This window comes from Mesoplodon bidens (assembly GCF_964165515.1).
Source record: "Mesoplodon bidens genome assembly, chromosome: 19".
Classification (NCBI taxonomy): domain Eukaryota; kingdom Metazoa; phylum Chordata; class Mammalia; order Artiodactyla; family Ziphiidae; genus Mesoplodon; species Mesoplodon bidens.
The window spans coordinates 46928875-46949265 of NC_138179.1; the positions used below are offsets into that span (position 1 = coordinate 46928875).

Here is a 20391-nt window from a genome sequence, read left to right on the forward strand (position 1 = left end):
TTATAAGATACTCAGTCTATGGTATTTTATTACAGCAGCCCAAATGGACTAAGAAAAGGGCTATCTCAACTGGCTGGGATAGGAAATGATTAATTCTAGTTTTTGAAGGGTAAAATACATTAAGGGGGAGTTCAAACTACAAAGTTGAGAGTGTCTTTTGGGACAAGAGCATGGATATTTGAATGCCAGGCTAGTGGTCTGAATTTTAATAAGTAATGGAGAGTCATTGAGAATTTTCATGTTCAGAACTGTATTTTTTTTAAAACTAAAGGAATGAATTAAAAGAACCCTTGGCTTCTTGGGGAAATGGTTGATTCCAGGGCTGGGACAGTAATAGCAAAAGATGAGTTTGGAACATCTTGTGGTGCCAGAAAGTACAGAAGCACTCAAGAAATAATGTGTGTGTGTTGGGGGGCACTTGAAAGGACACAGGAACCAACGTGAAGAAGCTCCCAATGGCCAAATCTGGGGCAATTTGAGCAAAAAAAGAAAACACCGGCAATGAGTTATAGATCATAGAGTAAAATAAATATCCAGGAACCCGTAGCGCTATAAGTAAATGAATAAATGAATACATTGAGGAGAAGGGACAGCTCTTCCTTACAGTAGAATTCCAATTAATTAATGTAGAAGGAAGAGGGAAATAGAAAATCACTATAATGCAAATATCATAGCAATAATTACTGCAGCAAGAATGGACCCATCAATGGATGGATCCTAAATTAGTGGACAAAAAAAAGATACAAGGTATCTGCCTAGTCTGAAAGCATCTCCCTAAAAGATACTTCTTAATTCCAAATGGGAGAAACAGTAACTTGAGGTTGAGAAACCTGGAAGATACCACTTTATCCAAGTGATAGAGGTTAACATCCCCTGTAACGAGATCTCAACATCACGCACCTCCTGCAGTGCTGCATGAATAAGGGCAGGGCACCATGTCTGTGGTGTGCTTGCTGAAAACATACAAACTCAATCTAATGAAGAGAAAATATCAGACCAACTGTAATTGAAGAACATTCAACTCAGTTATGCAACAAAATAACTGGCTAAATACTTAAGTGGTTTAGAGGGGTGAGAAATGAGAAGTAGTTACTTTATTTGGCGATTGGCAGTTGTTACTTTTGAGAGCAGCTTCAGTTGAATGCCAAGAGGTTGGTTTTTATTTTTTTTTAAGGATATTATTTATTAGGCACTGCATGAGACTAAAAGAGACTTCATCTCTTTTTAAAAAGGCTTGATTACTTTTAATTGTCACAATGCCCCTCTTAATCCTGTTTCTAGGTTAAACAAGTGAGGCTGAGAGAGGTCAAACGACTCGTCCAAGCCCTCAGAGAAAGCAAGTGTGAATGCAGGCCTTGACCAGGTCGTGCTTGAAGCCAAAGTTTATGATTTTAATGACTTGCCTCCTCTTTCTGTCACGGAAGCCAGACCACAAGTGGTTAAGGAGTAGTAAGGAAGCAGTGGTAGCAAGTAGAGAGGACTCTTAGGACAGGCTTGGTGAACATGGGTGGGAAGAGATGGGATGGTGGCCTCTGGTTAGGAGAGGGAGGGGAGTTTCTCTTTTGGGTTAGATAACACATTCATAGGTTGTAGAAACTGAGAAGAAAGGTAGCGTGAATTTAGAAAAAGAATGAAATGATGTGAGAGAAAGAGCAACATACTGAGATTAAAAAATATAGGTGGGGAATTCCCTGGCAGTCCAGTGGTTAGGACTCCGCACTTCCACTGCAGGGGGCATGGGTTCCATCCTTGGTCGGGAACTAAGATCCTGCAAGCCGTGTGGCATTGCCGAGAAAAAAAAAGAAAAACAAAATATATATAGTGGAGGCAAGCATTCTGGAAAGGAAGGTAAACACTTCCTTCTCTCAGGCAGAAGTAAAGGTGAGTGTACGTAAGGGTTAATAGAGCTTTGAGAGCGAGGCACAGTGAGATAAACTCAATCTTGGTAGTCGTAGGAGGGCAAAAGAGGTTTGAAAGGGTCTTGAAAAGATCACAAATGATTTATTTATCTGCTCTGGGGAAAATAAGAGATGAATAAAATGATATCTGAGCAACAGGAAAGACCCAGCTGAGATTAGAACATGAATTCACAGCAGTAATAATAAGGCCCAGTTATCACTCTGTTTCTAGAGGTGTTCATTCAAATGACTAGGACATTGCAGGTGGACCATTCCTGTATCACAGTTAACATCTACAGCTCTGAGATTTCACTGAGGTTCCCAGGTCCCAGCTCCCAAAGGAGTCTCAGGAGACACAGTTCTTCCTGGGTACGGACACTGGACACCTCAGAACGAGGTCATACCTATTACTTATATTTCACTGCAAAACCACCAAAATCCTCAGTTTGTTTTCAGGATGGAAACACAATACCATTGGGCTACAATGTCCCCCAGAGGCCTACATTTTTGAGACCAGCATTTTTCTTTTCACCAATATTTTGAAATTGAGTTATATCAGTGGCCTTTGAGATACTATAAAGCAAATATATTTTTGAGAAATGTTTTGAGAGAATTAAAATACACTAAAAGAAACACTTCTGAGTTCCTCTGGTCAGAGAGAATCATCTCCCCATACCTCTTCAGGGGTGTCTTCAAGACTCTAACATGAATGGCTTAGAGTCTAGAGGCACCATTCAGTTCAGACTTCACAGTGCCATCTCCTTGCTCCCCCACTTCTCTTTCCTTACTCTGAGCTCAGGAGAGAACTTCTTGGTTGTTAGGGACATTTTGTGGCTGCTGATAAATGCAGTTTCCTAAGTGCCTTTCAAAAGTTTTAGAACTGTGTGCAAATTCAGCATGGAACTGGCCATGGCGAGTCGGCAACAGTAGGATGTAATCAGAGCTAGTTCTCACTTTGATCTGCTCCCTAACAGGATCCGATGTATTCTACCTACACTCAGGACGTAACACAGGAGACAAGGAAGAGTCTATAGCAGGAAGAAAGACAAGGGAGGAAGAAAAGGCAGCAGAGCCAGACAGCCACTACCTTGGCCCGTTTCTTGCACAGCAACACGACAATGCTTAGGAAGCCTGCGGCTGCAGCATAGCCCAGAGGAGTCAGGCCGCTTTCTGAGGAGGCATCCACATTGGCCCCAAACTCCAACAGTAGGGCCACCATTTCTGTGTAACCAAGATGACACTGGACGCATAGAATTGGAGCATTATTTAAAACCTCTGTCCGGTAATTAATGTTGGCACCTCCCAAAATCAGCAGTCGGCTGACCTAGAAATAAGTGAATAAACAGAAATAATACTCACATAAACATCAGTTATATCCTATTAGTCATCTTTTATTAAGTCCTCTGGGACCCCACAATAAGTGCCCAGAAGCATTTAGTAACGGCTTTATTTTAACATCTTCATTTGTTCCTTTTTCAATACCTTGCCTTTGGAAAGGGATGTGAAATATCTCCTTTATATAAACCGCTCAGTAACTAGAGTCAACACCACCCATACTGTAGCGCTGTCAGAGTCTCCACTAAGTGAGCTGTCAGTCAGAGAAACCCCTATCAAAACAAAGGTGGTCCAAGAATGATGTACTCCCTAGAAGCAGCAGGACTTATTCTACAAATCAGAGTCATCTTATACAAGGTGCAAGGTCAACAGGTTTGGTCTTCAACTCACAGAACAAAATGTAAAATATATCAAATTATCAGTAAAAGGTTAATTAATAGGAGACAGTCTAAGGCAAGTCAAAGATCGATTAAATAGCTACTTAAATGTCCTCCTAGTTTTAGGTTTTCATAGTTAATTCTTTAATCTGACTGTAATTTATCACTTACCTTTATATTTGGAGTATAGAGATTTCGTAAAGATGCCAATGCCATGGAAAGACCCTCTGTGCTATAGGAGATCCAGAGACCTTGGAGGATGGAGGATGATACTCCAACTTTTTTACTCAAACCCTGAAAAAGAAATATAGAGACAATTAAATCATTAGCCCAGCTAAAAAGTACCATCAGTAGTTAAGTTAGGAGCCTCTAGGTTTGTGGTACTAACAAATGAGAATAGAGTCTTGCTCAAACAATACCCAGGCATAACAAAGCCAATCCACTGATGCAGACGAAGACTAGTCCTGTAGGAACAGGCTAACTTAAACTGCCTCTACCTTGGCAGTCTGCGGAAACAAATCTACTTAATACCTCTCTTTTCTGCTATATCTGGATATAATCCCCCCACCCCCCAGATCTTTTCTATTAGCCTTCTTGAATCAATCTCTTAAATTCAAGTTAGTAAAGTATACATGGTAACAGAGATAAAGCAGTGTGATCACTGATCTCCATCTCATTTCTGTCCTGGGCATTTGTGAAAACTGTATCTCCCAGCCTCCTTTACAGTTATGTGGGCCATGGGACTGACTTCTGGCTAATAAAATGTGGGCAGAAGTAATATGTCATGTCCAGCCTTGGCCCCAAATTCCCCGTGTGTTTCTCCACACTTTCTATTGTTCCTTTTGATTTCAGGCCAGATGATCCAGTGGAGGATCCTGAGGCCCTAGGGGATTTTGGAACTACTATGTGGAAGAAGCCTGTCCAATGATCTGTACTGGACTGCAACGAAAGTGAAAAATAAGCCTTTGTTAAGTCACTGAGATTTTTCAGGTTTGTTATAGTAGCTAGCATTGCTTACCCTAACATAGCCTAAAATAATCACATCTGTTCATCCTCAGGGAAACAACATAGGTTTGATTGCCATCAGCAACAAATTTTCTCTAGTATGACTGGCCTAAGTCCCACTGTATGTACTAATGTTTGCCCCTTTTACTTGGACTTCTCCAAAAGGAAGTTAGAATAAATTTTTTTTTAAAATCTCCTGCTGTGATGGCAAGATTCTCTGGCAATCTTCTTCTTCTTCTTTCTTAAGGCTGTGCAGCGTGGCTTGCAGGATCTTTGCTCCCTGACCAGGGATTGAACCTGGGCCCCCTGCAGTGGAAGTGCGGAGTCCTAACCACTGGACCGCCAGGGAATTCCCAGCAATCTTCTTACTATTCTGCCAATATCTGGGTCAAGTGAGTTAAAGCAGGAAATCCTGAGGGCCGCAAGATATTAACAATGAAGTTTGGGAACCACAAAGTAGATCTGAGGAGGTATTCTTTTAAAAAACTTAATCTGTTCTGTTTGCTTTGTGAGAAAGTAGTCCAGTTTGATTCTTTTGTGTGTAACTGTCCAGTTTTCCCAATACCATTTATTGAAGAGGCTGTCTTTTCCCCACTGTATATTCTTGCCTCTTTTGTCATGGATTAATTGACCATATAAGTGTGGGTTCATTTTTGGGTTCTCTGTTCTGTTCCATTGATCTATGTGTCTGTTTTTGTGCCAGTACCATACTGTTTTGATTACTGTAGCTTTGTAGTATAGTTTGAAAACAGGGAGCATGATACCTCCAGCTTTGTTCTTTCTCAAGATTGCTTTTGCTATTCAGGGTCTTTTGCATTTCCACACAAATTTTAGAATTATTTGTTCTAGTTCTGTGAAAAATGCCTTTCATGTTTTGACAGAGATTGCACTGAATCTGTAGATTGCCTTGGGTAGTATGGTCATTTTAACAATATTAATTCTTCCAATCCATGAGTTTGGTATATCTTTCCATTTGTTTGTGTAGTTTTCGATTTCTTTCATCAATGTCTTATAGTTTTCTGGGTACAAGTGTTTTACTGCTTTAGTTAGATATATTCCTAGGTATTTTATTTTTTTTTGATGCAATTGTAAATGGGATTGTTTTCTTAAGTTCTCTTTCCAAAAGTTTGTTATTAGTGTATAGAAACACAACAGGTATCTGTTTATTAATTTTGTGTCCTGCAACTTTACTGAATTAACTGATTAGTTCCAACAGTTTTTGGTAGTATCTTTGGGATTTTCTGTATATAGTATCATGTAATCTGCAAACAGTGACAATTTTACATCTTCCTTTCCAATTTGGATGCCTTTTATTTCTTTTCCTTGTCTGACTGTTGTGGCTAGGACTTCCAATCTATGTTGAATAAAAGTGGTGAGAGTGGGTATCCTTGTCTTGTTCCTGATCTTAGAGGAAACGCTTTCAGCTTTTCATCATTGAGGATGATGTTGGCTATGGATTTGCCATATATGACTTTTATTATGTTGAAGTATGTTCCCTCTGTATACTCTGTTGAGACTTTTTATTATAAATTGATGTTGAATTTGGGCAAAAGCTTTTTCTGCATCTACTGGGAAAATCATGATTTTTATCCTTCATTTTGTTAATGTGGTGTAAGATGTTGATTGATTTGCAGATATTGAACCATCCTTGCATCCCTGGGATAAATCCCACTTGATCATGGTGTATGATCCTTTTTATGTATTATTGAATTCGGGTTACTAATATTTCGTTGAGAACTTTTGTATCTATTTTATCAGTGATCTGGGCCTGTCATTTTCTTTCTTTGCAGTGTCTTTGTCTGGTTTTGGTATCAGGGTGATGCTGGCCACACAGAATGAGTTTGGAAGTGCTCCTTCCTCTTCAAGTTTTTGGAACAGTTTGAGAAGGATAGGCATTAACTCTTTAAATGTTTGGTAGAATTCACCTGTGAAGCTGTCTGGTCCTGGACTTTTGTTTGTTGGGAGTTTTTTTTTTTTAATTACTGATTCAATTTTCAATTTCATTACTGGTAATCAATTTGTTCATATTTTCTATTTCTTCCTTATTTAGTCTTGGGAGATTGTAAGTTCCTAGGAACTTATCTGTTTCTTCAGGTTGTCCATTTTATTGGTGTACAATTGTTTGTAGTAATCTCTTATGCTCCTTTGTATTTCTGTGGTATTTGTTGTAACTTCTCCTCTTTCATTTTTGATTTTATTTATTTGGGCCCTCTCTTTTTCTTCATAAGTCTGGCTAAACATTTATCAATTTTGTTTGTCTTTTCAAAGAAGCAGCTCTTGGTTTCATTGATCTTTTCTATTTTCTATTTTTTCTATTCATTTATTTTTGCTCTGATCTTTAAGATTTCTTTTCTTCTACTAACTTTGGGCTTTGTTTGTTCTTTTTTTTCCAGTTCCTTTACGTGTAAGGTTAACATTGTTTGAGATTTTTCCTGTTTCCTGAGGTAGGCTTCTATCACTATAAACTTATCTCTTAGACTTGCTTTTGCCGCATCCCATAGACTCTGGATCATTGTGTTTCCATTTTCATTTATCTCTAGATATTTTTTGATTTCCTCTTTGATTTCCTCAGTGACTCACTTGTTGTTTAGTAGTGTGTTGTTTGGAGTTCACCTGTTTGTGTTTTTTGTAGTTTTTTTCCTTATAGTTGATTTGTAGTCTCATACCACTGTGGTCAAAAAAGATGCTTGATATAATTTGATCTTCTTAAATTTATTGAGAATTGTTTGTGGAACAGCATGTGCTCTGTTCTAGAGAATGTTCCATGTGCACTTGAAGAAAGTGTGTGTTCTGCTATTTTTGGATGAAACGTTCTGTACATATCTATTAATTCCATAATTGTCATTTAAGCCCAGTGTTTCTTCATTGATTTTCTGTCTGGATGATCTGTCCATTGATATGAGTGGGGTATTAAGTCCCCTACTATTATTTTATTACTGTCAATTTCTCCCTTTATGTTTGTTAAAATTTGCTTTATGTATTTATGTGCTACTATGCATCCATATTTACAATTGTTACATCTTCTTGTCAGATTGATCCCTTTACTTCTTTATCATTATGTATCATTGATCCCTTTATCATTATCATTGATCCCTTTACCATTCTTTGTTAGTCCTTGTTTTAAAGTCTATTTTGTATAAGTAATGCCAGCCCAACTTTCTTTTTGCTTCCATTTGCATGGAATACCTTTTTCTATCCCCTTACTTTCGGTCTGTGTATCTTTGATCTGAAGTGAGTCTCTTGTAGGCAGCACATATACAGGTCTTTTTTTTTTTTTTTTTTCAGTCCATTTAGCCACTCTATTCCTGCAGCTCTTTGGGACTCCCAAAAGTAAACTCCACTGGTCTTCAAAGCCAAATGCTCTGGGGACTCATCTTCCCAGTGCAGGACACTCAGGCTGGGGAGCCCAATGAGGGACTCAGACCTCTCACTCCTTTGGGAGAACTGAAGACATGTCCACACAAAAACCTGAACACTAACATTGTGAAGTGTACTAAATGCCAGTGAGTTATTCACTTTAATATGTCTAATTTTATTTTAAAAAAATAAAAAGAGGAAAAAAAAACCCTGTATGCTATGTTCATAGCAGCATTATTCACAACAGCCAAAAAGTGGAAACAACCGAAATGTGCAACTAGCGAATAGATAAACAAAAAGGAGTATTACTTGGCAATAAGAAGGAATCAAGTACTGATACACGCTACAACATGGATGAACCCTAAAAACATCACGCTAAGTGAAAGAAGCCAGATATAGACAACCTGGATTGTATGATTCTATTTATACTAGATGTCCAGAAAAGTCAAACTTATAGACAGTAGATTAGTGGTTGCCAGGGGTTGGGGGAAGCTCATGGGGAGTGACTTCAAATGGACACAAGGATTATTTTTAAGGTGATGGAAATGTACTAATAGTGGTAATAATTACACAACTCTGTAACTATACCAAATATCCAGAATTACAGACACTCAACCTCATATTTTTAAGGTGATTAATGACATCATATGTAATTTTTCATGAACAAAGATAAAATAAGGGAAATTTAAAACTAATTGGAAAGAAATATGAATTGGACTATATGTCACTGCTGATTGGCAGTTCTAAGTGGCGCTGAGTCTAAGCATTGAGTCTGTCTTTGCCTTTTCATGACCCTCAGCTGATAGGAAGTGAGAATTCTGGCAGTCTGAGAGAAGCTTAAGTCTATCAACAGGGAGCACGCTGCATTTAAAGGACCCTGAAAAGTGCAGCATCAGGAAAACCATGGTCCGAATCCACATTCTTCAGCTTGCAGTCATGTCATCACCACATGCTATACACCCGAGTATTTATGGCCTGAATCACACACGGAGCCAGTCTTATCTCAGGCAACCATGTTGTCTGCAGCAACATAAGATAAAACTGTGTCAGTGACAGGAGTGTATGGTTTAAGTGTAGGTCTCTATGACAGGCTGGTGGTTGCCAGAGAGGAGGGGGTTGTGGGGAGGATGAAGTAGGTGAAGGGATCAAGAGGTACAAACGTCTGGTTATAAAATAAATAAGCCATGGGGATATAAAAAGATAAATAAATGTAGATCTCCCTGTAGTGGATAAAGTCACAGGGGATCACATGAAACTTCATATCATTTATCTGTTTCATGTGGTATTTATTTTATGGTGCAGGGCATAAAGACAGGCATCATCTTCATTGCATTTGATCCTAGGCAGAGGGTGATGACAAATGTTCAAGCGTTTAAAGCAGTGATGCTTAATACGTAAGTTACTTTCCCGTCTAATTGAAGGATACTCATCATAGAGTTTTTAGAAGTAGCAGATGCTTTTTGGTCCACTTGAAATTGGAATGAGACACCTTGCCTGTTAAAATAAAAGAGTCTCATTCTGCTCCCATTAAGTAAGGTCACTAGGTGCAGTCATTTTTGGTAGAGTGATTTATTAATAAGACAATTATGATTCAAACAAAGGACTTGTCACTGTGGGTTTTACTTCTGTCCATCTGATGAAAAGGCTTCTCTAGCTGTGTACTTATATACTGGGAAGAATTTGCTAGGCTCTTGAAGTTGCCCTTAATGTCATTTTTCTCTCTGAAGAGAACAGAACTGTTTTATCTTGAACAGTATCTCTTGGGGGAAGTCCAAGCCAGAGGACTATTAAAGATCTCTGTATTTCTCAATCTGGGAGCAGCAAAAGTGGTCTGAAGAGATTGTAGGGATTGTAGGTGGCCGATGAAATAGCAAGCTGTGGGCTAGGAAAATCAGGAAAACACATTTCTTCCTTGACTTCTGTCCTTTGCCCCACAACTGCTATCTAGACAATAAATTCCTTGAGATTAGGGGCTGTATATTTTTGGTTTGTGTATCCCTAGCACCTAGTACAATGCCTCAGTAAGCACTGAGTGAACAAATGAATGCATACAAGCACAAACAGATGAATTACATGCTCTTCTCTGGGTCCTCCACTCCAGCCATGTGGATGTTGGGAGAGGGAGGCTGATGCTTGGAGTCCTTAAAAGTTTTGAAACTACTGCGAAAAACTGGGATTATAATTTGAAGAGAGAATGGGGGAAGTAGCTTAAAGGAAGGTTATAGTTGGTTCTAGACAAAGAGTTTGAAAATCACAGCACCAGGAATATTAAAATCTTCCCTAAAACAATTATGAGAACACTGAGAGAGTAAACTGCTCTCAGCGATTTTTTTTTAGGCATTGTGAAAACCTGCAACTAATGCTACAACGTGACTCTTCTCAGCAGATGGTGGGTCATATATGGAGTACACATGTGTATGTGTATATGCTTCTTACCTAAATGATTATACATGTACCTTTCCTGGAAAGCCTAGCAATCCACTAAATTGGGAGATGACAAATGTGGCTTTCTTTCAAAGTCCTAGGGAGGAACAGGTCAGAAATTTTAGGAGATGGACCAATTTTGCAACAAACTGATTTCAGAAAGCAGGGGCCACACTGACATAATAGTAGCTTCATACACACAGTGTTAAGGAAAGCCTGATGGAAATGGAAAGAAAAACACCTCCAACTTCTTTAATTACCTTAAAAATGTGTGCTTTGAGGATGTGATGTCCCAGTTCAATTGTCTGCTGTCGGTTTAGTTTTCCCTCTTGGCGGGAAAACCAGAAGGCAAGTAACGTGTGACCACTCCTGCCAAAAAAAAAAAGAGACCCATTTTAGAAAATTTAATGCTCCAATTCTCCTTTGGGTGGATGACTGTTCAGGTCTAGCCATACCTCCAATGAAACTCTGTCTCATTCAACCAGTTTCTTAAGGAAGGGCACCTGCTATTGGGCAAATAACGGGTAGTGAACGGTTCCTAGCTTTTACCAGCCCTTTACCCAAATCACATGTGTGAATATCACAGAATGTCATTTCTAGTTGGCTTACACCCATCCCACACATAGATGACATTAAAAGATCCATTTTTATTTTCTGTCTCTGTCAACTCCTCTTATTTCACCCATGCTTTAAAAGTGAGTGTTGCTTCCTCAGGATCACATTTTTGGTCCTAGTGTGTCCTCTGGATTTAGCTCATCCATCCTCAGAGCCTTCGCCACCACCTAAACCCTATTATCTTTTTCTCTATCTAGATGTTTCAGCTTTAGATCAATACACACCAACTGTCTACTGGATTTCTCTACCTAGAGGTCCTATAGTACCTTAAACTCAACACGTCCCAAACGGGATTAACAACCTCTTCCCCAAGTGAAGTCTTCTCTGATCAGCTTCTACCAAGCCTCTATCCTTTCTCTCTAACATTTTCTCCCAGCCAAGAACACAGCACTCTGTCTTTGGTGCAATCATCATCGGTTGTATATGCCTTTAATACAGTGTCTACCACACTATTACATGCTCTCTCCTCTACTAGACTATAGGTTTCCTGATGGCATCATTCTCACCCCCCATCTCCTTGTCAACAGATCCCCAATCTGTTCATGAATGAGAAAACCCTTTTCTCTGCCTCTGCATGTTGTCTTATCTGCCCAGGATGCTCAGTACTGCCACAGCCCTCCTGTAATCATGTGGTCAGCTGGCCTGACGACAAAGCCAACAAAAAGGCTAAGCTAAGAGAACTGCTGAAAAATAGAGCCTGAGTCCCGACTGTATAGCATCAGAAGGGGCCCTAATTTTGGACTACTTGTTATATGAAGTGATACATTTCTTTATTGTTTAATCCATTTGAGTTGATGTTTTCTATTCCTTCCAGCTCAAAGCATACTAATGATATATGCCTTTAAGTGTGAATGTATATATGTATATGTGTATGTATGTAAGGTATGTGTATACATGCAGGATTGTGTATGTGTATTTTTATTTACATTTATGACAGAAATCCCGAGTTGTTTATACTCTCCACAGTGCCAAACGTTGTGTACTGCACATAAAAATTCTCAATAAAAATTTCTGGGGGGCTTCCCTGGTGGCGCAGTGGTTAAGAATCCGCCTGCCAATGCAGGAGACACGGGTTCGAGCCCTGGTCCGAGAAGATCCCACATGCCACGGAGTTAACTAAGCCAGTGTACTACAAATAGTGAGCCTGTGCTCTAGAGCTCACGTGCCACAACTACTGAAGCCCACACGCCTAGAGCCTGTGCTCCGCAACAAGAGAAGCCACTGCAGTGAGAAGCCTGCGCACCGCGATGAAGAGTAGCCCCTGCTCGCCGCAACTAGAGAAAGCCCGTGCACAGCAACAAAGATGCAACGCAGCCAAAAATAAAACAAATAAATAGATAAATAAATTTATTAAAAAACTTTTTTTTTTGGAAGCAAGATCAGACATTAAAGAAAGGATACTGGGTCACCTTTGGGCTGTGCCTTCTCACCACATTTGCTGTAGTCTGTAGGAACTGTGACACTTAGAACTGTCTCTCTACTCCCCAACCAGGTTAGTGTCAGCAGAGCTCTCTATGCTACTGACAACACAACTCTTTTACTCCTTTCACTTGGAGTGTCATAGAGGAGGAAAATCAAACTATTATCTCAGTTTCAAGCCTAATGAATTAATCAAACAGAAGGAAAAACAGCCAGTGAATTTTTGTTGGTGACACTTCGCTGAGAGGAGGCCCAAATGTCTACTGGACGATTTTGTCTCATATTTAACACTGGCTACTCTGCCAGGTTTAACATTTGAAGATGTCTAATACTGAAGTCTGAAAAATGAACATATCCTTCCTTCCTTCTTCCTTTCCTCCCTCCCTCTTTTTTAAGCTTCAGTAAAGAACTTGGAGAACAGAGGATGGGACAGTTCCCATCTTAGGTAGGAATCATCCTATAAAACTTTAAAAAGAAATTCTACTATGTTCTAACCTTTGGCTTTGTAGAATTTCTGAATTCTAGTGGATACCAGGTCATCTTACTTGATCAGATAAAACTAACCATAAAGGAAAGAAAGTTATTTAATTGAGAGAATGTCTCAGACAACTGTTATCTTGTATGGAATCATCAGTGTCATCTGAAGATATGAGCCCAGGGTTGTTTCACACTCACAAAATCTAGAAATTGTTACTGAACTTTTATATATCCCTTGAAAGCCCAGTGTAGTTGGTAGGCTATTTTAACAGAAGTTAATGAGAACCATTTATAAAAGTTCCCTTTCTCAAGTTCTCAAAATCCTAACCAGTTATTAACAATGAAATTATTGTAGCCTCCCTGGTGTAAGAATTATTACATTAAGTGTCTCATCCATGGCTGTACATAGTGACTAGAACTCCTGAATATGATCCACCACTTATGCTTCAGGCCATTAATAAGAATCCATGCTGGTGAGGAATAAGGATAAAGCTCATGTCTGACAAGGATATGAATTGTCAGTTAGACACAGAACTGACTTGCCCTAGTGCATTTACTTTACTACCGTGACTAGGGCACCCTGGGAAGATGCTTCCAACTCTCCAGTATGCATTTCAGCCAGCTATAGAGGACAGTGCTTGCTTTTGTTATTGTTGATCAGGCACTGAGGAGAAACAGCAAGCCATCTGGCTCAAGGAAAAGATGAAGGTGACAACACTAGTTTATTTCTTTTTGGATACAAGCATATTACATTATTCATAAAAGAATGATTCTGGTCAGTTCACCGGACTCAAAGCTTATGGTGTTTAAGACACAAAAGGTAAAATAGCAATTTCCATTACATGCTGGCATTTCCATTTGTACCTTACTATGTTTATTTTTTTAACACCTTTACTGGAATATAATTGCCTTACAATGATGTGTCAGTTTCTGTTGTATAACAAAGTGAATCAGCTATACATATACATATATCCCCATTTCTGCTCCCTCTTGTGTCTCCCTCCCACCCTCCCTATCCCACCCCTCTAGGTGGACACAAAGCACCGAGCTGATCTCCCTGTGCTATGCGGCTGCTTCCCACTAGCTATCTATTCTACATTTGGTAGTGTGTATGTGTCCATGCCACTCTCTCACTTTGTCTCAGCTTACCCTTCACCCTCCCTGTGTCCTCAAGTCCATTCTCTATGTCTGTGTCTTTATTCCTGTCCTGCCCTTAGGCTCAGCAGAACCTTTTTTTTTTTTAAGGTTCATATATATATGTTAGCATATGGTATTTGTTTTTCGCTTTCTGACTTACTTCACTCTGTATGACAGTCTCAAGGTCCATCCACCTCACTACAAATAACTCAATTTCGTCTCTTTTTATGGCTGAGTGATATTCCATTGTACATATGTGCCACATCTTCTTTATGCATTCATCTGTCGATGGACACTTAGGTTGCTTCCATGTCCTGGCTATTGTAGATAGTGCTGCAATGAACATTGTGGTACATGACTTTTTCTGAATTATGGTTTTCTCAGGGTACATGCCCAGTACTGGGATTGCTGGGTTGTATGGTAGTTCTATTTTTAGTTTTAGAAGGAACCTCCATACTGTTCTCCATAGTGGCTGGATCAATTTACATTCCCACCAACACTGCAAGAGGGTTCCCTTTTCTCCACACCCTCTCCAGCATTTATTGTTTGTAGATTTTTTGATGATGGCCATTCTGACTGGTGTGAGGTGATACCTCATTGTAGTTTTGATTTGCATTTCTCTAATGATTAGTGATGTTGACCAACCTTTCATATGTTTATTGGCAATCTGTATATCTTCTTTGGAGAAATGTCTTAGGTTTTCTGCCCATTTTTGGATTGGGTTGTTTTTTTTTTTTTTTTTTTTTTTTTTCTTTTTGTGGTATGCGGGCCTCTCACTGTTGTGGCCTCTCCCGTTGCGGAGCACAGGCTCCGGACGCGCAGGCCCAGCGGCCACGGCTCACGGGCCCAGCCGCTCCGCGGCATATGGGATCCTCCCAGACCGGGGCACGAACCCGTATCCCCTGCATCGGCAGGCGGACTCTCAACCACTGCGCCACCAGGGAGGCCCAGGGTTGTTTTTTTGATATTGAGCTACATGAGCTGCTTTTATATTCTGGGGATTAATCCTTTGTCAGTTGCTTCCTTTGCAAATATTTTCTCCCATTCTAAGGGTTGTCTTTTTGTCTTGTTTATGGTTTCCTTTGCTGTGCAAAAGCTTTTAAGTTTCCTTAGGTCTCATTTGTTTATTTTTATTTCCATTTCTCTAGCAGGTGGGTCAAAAAGGATCTTGCTGTGATTTATGTCATAGAGTGTTCTGCCTGTGTTTTCCTCTAAGAGTTTTATAGTGTCTGGCCTTACATTTAGGTCTTTAGTCCATTTTGAGTTTATTTTTGTGTATGGTGTTAGGGAGTGTTCTAATTTCACTCTTTCACATGTAGCTGTCCAGTTTTCCCAGCATCACTTATTGAAGAGGCTGTCTTTTCTCCACTGTATATTCTTGCCTCCTTTATCAAAGATAAGGTGACCAGATGTGCATGGGTTTATCTCTGGGCTTTCTATCCTGTTCCATTGATCTATATTTCTGTTTTTGTGCCAGTACCATACTGTCTTGCTGACTGTAGTCTGTACTACAGTCTGAAGTCAGGGAGCCTGGTTCCTCCAGATCCGTTTTTCTTTCTCAAGATTGCTTTGGCTATTCGGGGTCTTTTGTGTTTCCATATAAATTGTGAAATTTTTTTGTTCTAGTTCTGTGAAAAATGCCATTGGTAGTTTGATAGGGATTTCAATGAATCTGTAGATTGCTTTGGGGAGTATAGTCAGTTTCACAATGTTGTTCTTCCAATCAAGAATATGGTGTATCTCACCATCTGTTTCTATCATCTTTAATTCCTTTCATCAGTGTCTTATAGTTTTCTGCATACAGGTCTTTTGTCTCCTTAGGTAGGTTTATTCCTAGGTATTTTATTCTTTTTGTTGCAATGGTAAATGGGAGTGTTTCTTTAATTTCTCTTTCAGATTCTTCATCATTAGTGTATAGGAATGCAAGAGATTTCTATGCATTAATTTTGTATGCTGCTACTCTACCAAATTCATTGATTAGCTCTAATAGTTTTCTGGTAGCATCTTTAGCATTCTCTATGTATAGTATCATGTCATCTGCAAACAGTGAGTTTTACTTCTTCTTTTCCGATTTGGATTCATTTCTTTTCTGTCTCTGATTGCTGTGACTAAAACGTCCAAAACTATGTTGAATAATAGTGGTGAGAGTAGGCAACCTTGTCTTGTTCCTGATCTTAATGGAAATGGTTTCAGATTTTCACCATTGAGAATGATGCTGGCTGTGGGTTTGTCATATATGGCCTTCATTATGTTGAGGTAAGTTCCTTATATGCCTATTTTCTGGAGGGTTTTTATCATAAATGAATTTTGGATTTTGTCAAAAGCTTTTTCTGCATCTATTGAGATGATCATATGGTTCTTCTCCTTCAATTTGTTAATATGGTGTATCACATTGATTGATTTGCGTATATTGAAGAATCCTTGCATTCCTGGGATAAACCTCACTTGATCAAGGTGTATGATTTTTTTTTTTTTTAAAGCTTTATTTATTATTTATTTTGCGGTATGCGGGCCTCTCACCACTGTGGCCTCTCCCATTGTGGAGCACAGGCTCCGGACGCGCAGGCTCAGCGGCCTTGGCTCACAGGCCTAGCTGCTCCATGGCATGTGGGATCTTCCCGGACCGGGGCACGAACCCATGTCCCCTGCATCGGCAGGCGGACTCTCAACCACTGTGCCACCGGGGAAGCCCCTATGATCTTTTTATTGTGCTGTTGGATTCTGTTTGCTAGTATTTTCTTGAGGATTTTTGCATCTATGTTCATCAGTGATATTGGCCTGCAGTTTTCTCTTTTTGTGACATGTCTGTCTGGTTTTGGTATCATGGTGATGGTGGTCTCATAGAATGAGTTTGGGAGTGTTCCTCCCTCTGCTATATTTTGGAAATGTTTGAGAAGGATAGGTGTTAGCTCTTCTCTAAATGTTTGATAGAATTTGCCTGTGAAGCCATCTGGTCCTGGGCTTTGGTTTGTTGGAAGATTTTTAATCACATTTTCAATTTCAGTGCTTCTGATTGGTCTGTTTCTATTTTCTATTTCTTCCTGGTTCAGTCTCGGAAGGTTGAGCTTTTCTAAGAATATGTCCATGTCTGCCAGGTTGTCCATTTTATTGGCATATAGTTGCTTGTAGTAATTTCTCATGATCCTTTGTATTTCTGCAGTGTCAGTTGTTACTTCTTTTTCATTTCTAATTCCATTTGAGTTTTTTCCCTTTTTTTCTTGATGAGTCTGGCTAATGGTTTATCAATTTTGCTTACCTTCTGATCTTTATGATTTCTTTCCTTCTGCTAAGTTTGAGGTGTTATTGTTCTTCTTTCTCTAATTGCTTTAGGTGTAAGGTTAAGTTGTTTATTTGAGATTTTTCTTGTTTCTTGAGGTAGGATTGTATTGCTATAAACCTCCCTCTTAAAACTGCTTTTGCTGCAGCCCATAGGTTGTGGGTCTTCGTGTTTTTGTTGTCATTTGTCTCTAGGTATTTTTTGATTTCCTCTTTGATTTCTTCAGTGATCTCTTGGTTATTTAGTAGTGTATTGTTTAGCCTCCATGTATTTGTATTTTTTACAGGTTTTTTTTCCCTGTAATTGATATCTAGTCTTATAGTGTTTTGGTCAGAAAAGATACTTGATACAATTTCAAATTTCTTAAATTTACCAAGGCTTGATTTGTGACCCAAGATATGATCCTGGAGAATGGTCCATGAGCACTTGAGAAGAAAGTGTGTTCTGTTGTTTTTGGATGGAATGTCCTCTAAATGTCAATTAAGTCCATCTTGTTGAATGTGTCATTTAAAGCTTGTGTTTCCTTATTTATTTTCTTTTTGGATGATCCGTCCATTGGTGAAAGTGGGGTGTTAAAGTCCCCTACTACGAATGTGTTACTGTCGATTTCCCCTTTTATGGCTGTTAGCATTTGCCTTATGTATTGAGGTGCTCCTATGTTGGGTGCATAAATATTTACAATTGTTATATCTTCTTCTTGGATTGACCCCTTGATCATTCTGTAGTGGTCTTTTTTGTCTCTTGTAATAGTTTTTATTTTAAAGTTTATTTTGTCTGATATGAGAACTGCTGCTCCAGCTTTCTTTTGATGTCCATTTGCATGGAATATCTTTTTTCATCCCCTCACTTTCAGTCTGTATGTGCCCCCAGGTCTGAAGCGGTTCTCTTGTAGACAGCATATATATGGGTCTTGTTTTTGTATCTACTCAGCCAGTCTATATCTTTTGGTTGGAGCATTTAATCCAATTACATTTAAGGTAGTTATCGATATGTATGTTCCTATTACCATTTTCTTAATTGTTTTGGGTTTGTTTTTGTAGGTCTTTTCCTTCTCTTGTGTTTCCTGCCTAGAGAAGTTCCTTAGCATTTGTTGTAAGGTGGGTTTGGTGGTGCTGAATTCTCTTAGCTTTTGCTTGTCTGTAAAGGTTTTAATTTCACCGTCGAATCTGAATGAGATCCTTGCTGGGTAAACTTGGTTGTAGGTTTTTCCCTTTCATCACTTTAAATATGTCCTGCCACTCCCTTCTGCCTTGCAGAGTTTCTGCTGAAAGATCAGCTGTTAACCTTATGGGGGTTCCCTTGTATGTTATTTTTTGCTTTTCCCTTGCTGTTTTTTTTTCGCGGTACGCGGCCTCTCACTGTTGTGGCCTCTCCCGTTGCGGAGCACAGGCTCTGGACACGCAGGCTCAGCGGCCATGGCTTACGGGCCTAGCTGCTCTGCGGCATGTGGGATCTTCCCAGACCAGGGCATGAACCCGTGTCCCCTGCATCGGCAGGTGGACTCTCAACCACTGTGCCACCATGGAAGCCCCCCTTGCTGCTTTTAATATTTTTTCTTTGCATTTAATTTTTTATAGTTTGATTAATATGTGTCTTGGCGTGTTTCTCCTTGGATTTATCATGTATGGGACTCTCTGCACTTCCTGGACTTGATTGACTATTTCCTTTCTCATATTAGGGAAGTTTTCAACTATAATCTCTTCAAATATTTTCTCAGTCCCTTTCTTTTTCTCTTCTTCTTCTGGGACCCCCTATAATTCAAATATTGGTTCGTTTAATGTTGTCTCAGAGGTCTCTGAGACGGTCCTCAATTCTTTTCATTCTTTTTTCTTTATTCTGCTCTTTCACAGTTACTTCCACTATTTTATCCTCCAGGTTACTTATCCATTCTTCTGCCTCATTTATTCTGCTATTGATTCCTCCTAGAGAATTTTAAATTTCATTTATTGTGTTGTTCATCACTGTTTGTTTCCTCTTTAGTTCTTCTAGGTCCTTGTTAAACGTTTCTTGTATTTTCTCCATTCTATTTCTGAGATTTTGGATCATCTTTACTATCATTACTCTGAATTCTTTTTCAGGTAGACTGCCTATTTCCTCTTCATTTGTTTGGTCTGGTGGGTTTTTACTTTGCTCCTTCATCTGCTGTGCATTTCTCTGTCTTCTCATTTTGCTTAACTTACTGTGTTTGGGGGTCTCCTTTTCACAGGCTGCAGGTTTGTAGTTCCCGTTGTTTTTGGTGTCTACCCCTAGTGGATACGGTTAGTTCAGTGGGTTGTGTAGGCTTCCTGGTAGAATGGACTAGAGCCTGTGTTCTGGTGGATGAGGCTGGATCTTGTCTTTCTGGTGGGCAGGACCACGTCTGGTGGTGTGTTTTGGGGTATCTGTGAACTTACTATGATTTTAGGCAGCCTCTCTGCTAATGGGTGGGGTTGTGTTCCTGTCTTGCTAATTGTTTGGCATGGGGTGTCCAGTACTGTAGCTTGCTGGTCGTTGTGTGGAGCTGGGTCTTAGTGTTGAGATCGAGATCTCTGGGAGAGCTCTTGCCCATTGATATTACGAGGGGCCAGGAAGCTTCTGGTGGACCAATGTCCTGAACTCAGTCCTCCCACCTCAGAGGCTCAGGCCTGACACCTGGCTGGAGAACCAAGACCCTGTCAGTCACTTGGCTCAGAAGAAAAAAAAAGAAAAATAAATAAAATAAAGTTACTAAAATAAAAAAAAATATTAAAAATTGAAAAATAAAAAGGAAAGGAGAGCAACGAAACCAAAAAACAAATCCACCAATGATAACAAGTGCTAAAAACTATACTTAAAAAAATAAACAACAAAAAAAACACAGACAGAACCCTAGCACAAATGGTAAAAGAAAGCTATACAGACAAAATCACACCAAGAAGCATACACATACACACTCACAAAAAGAGAAAAAGGAAAAAAATATATATAAAAAAAAGGAAGAAAGCAACCAAATCAATAAACAAATCTGCCAATGATAATCAGCTGTAAATACTAAACTATGATAAACATAAAACTAGAAACAAATTAGATACAGAAAGCAAACGCCAAGTCT

At 39.4% G+C, this 20391-nt stretch overlaps 1 protein-coding gene across 4 annotated transcripts in view; it reads right to left on the reverse strand.

Moving 5' to 3' along the window:
• Positions 1-20391, reverse strand: part of TANC2 (tetratricopeptide repeat, ankyrin repeat and coiled-coil containing 2) — a 356371-nt gene that overhangs the window by 26361 nt on the left and 309619 nt on the right. For all 4 annotated transcript variants that reach the window (XM_081218265.1, XM_081218264.1, XM_081218263.1 and 1 more), the window contains 3 exons: positions 10657-10765; positions 3782-3904; positions 2986-3222 (listed from right to left, as the gene is read on the reverse strand). In XM_081218265.1, coding sequence (XP_081074391.1) covers positions 2986-3222; positions 3782-3904; positions 10657-10765 — 469 coding nt within the window. The remainder of the gene's footprint in view (positions 1-2985; positions 3223-3781; positions 3905-10656; positions 10766-20391) is intronic.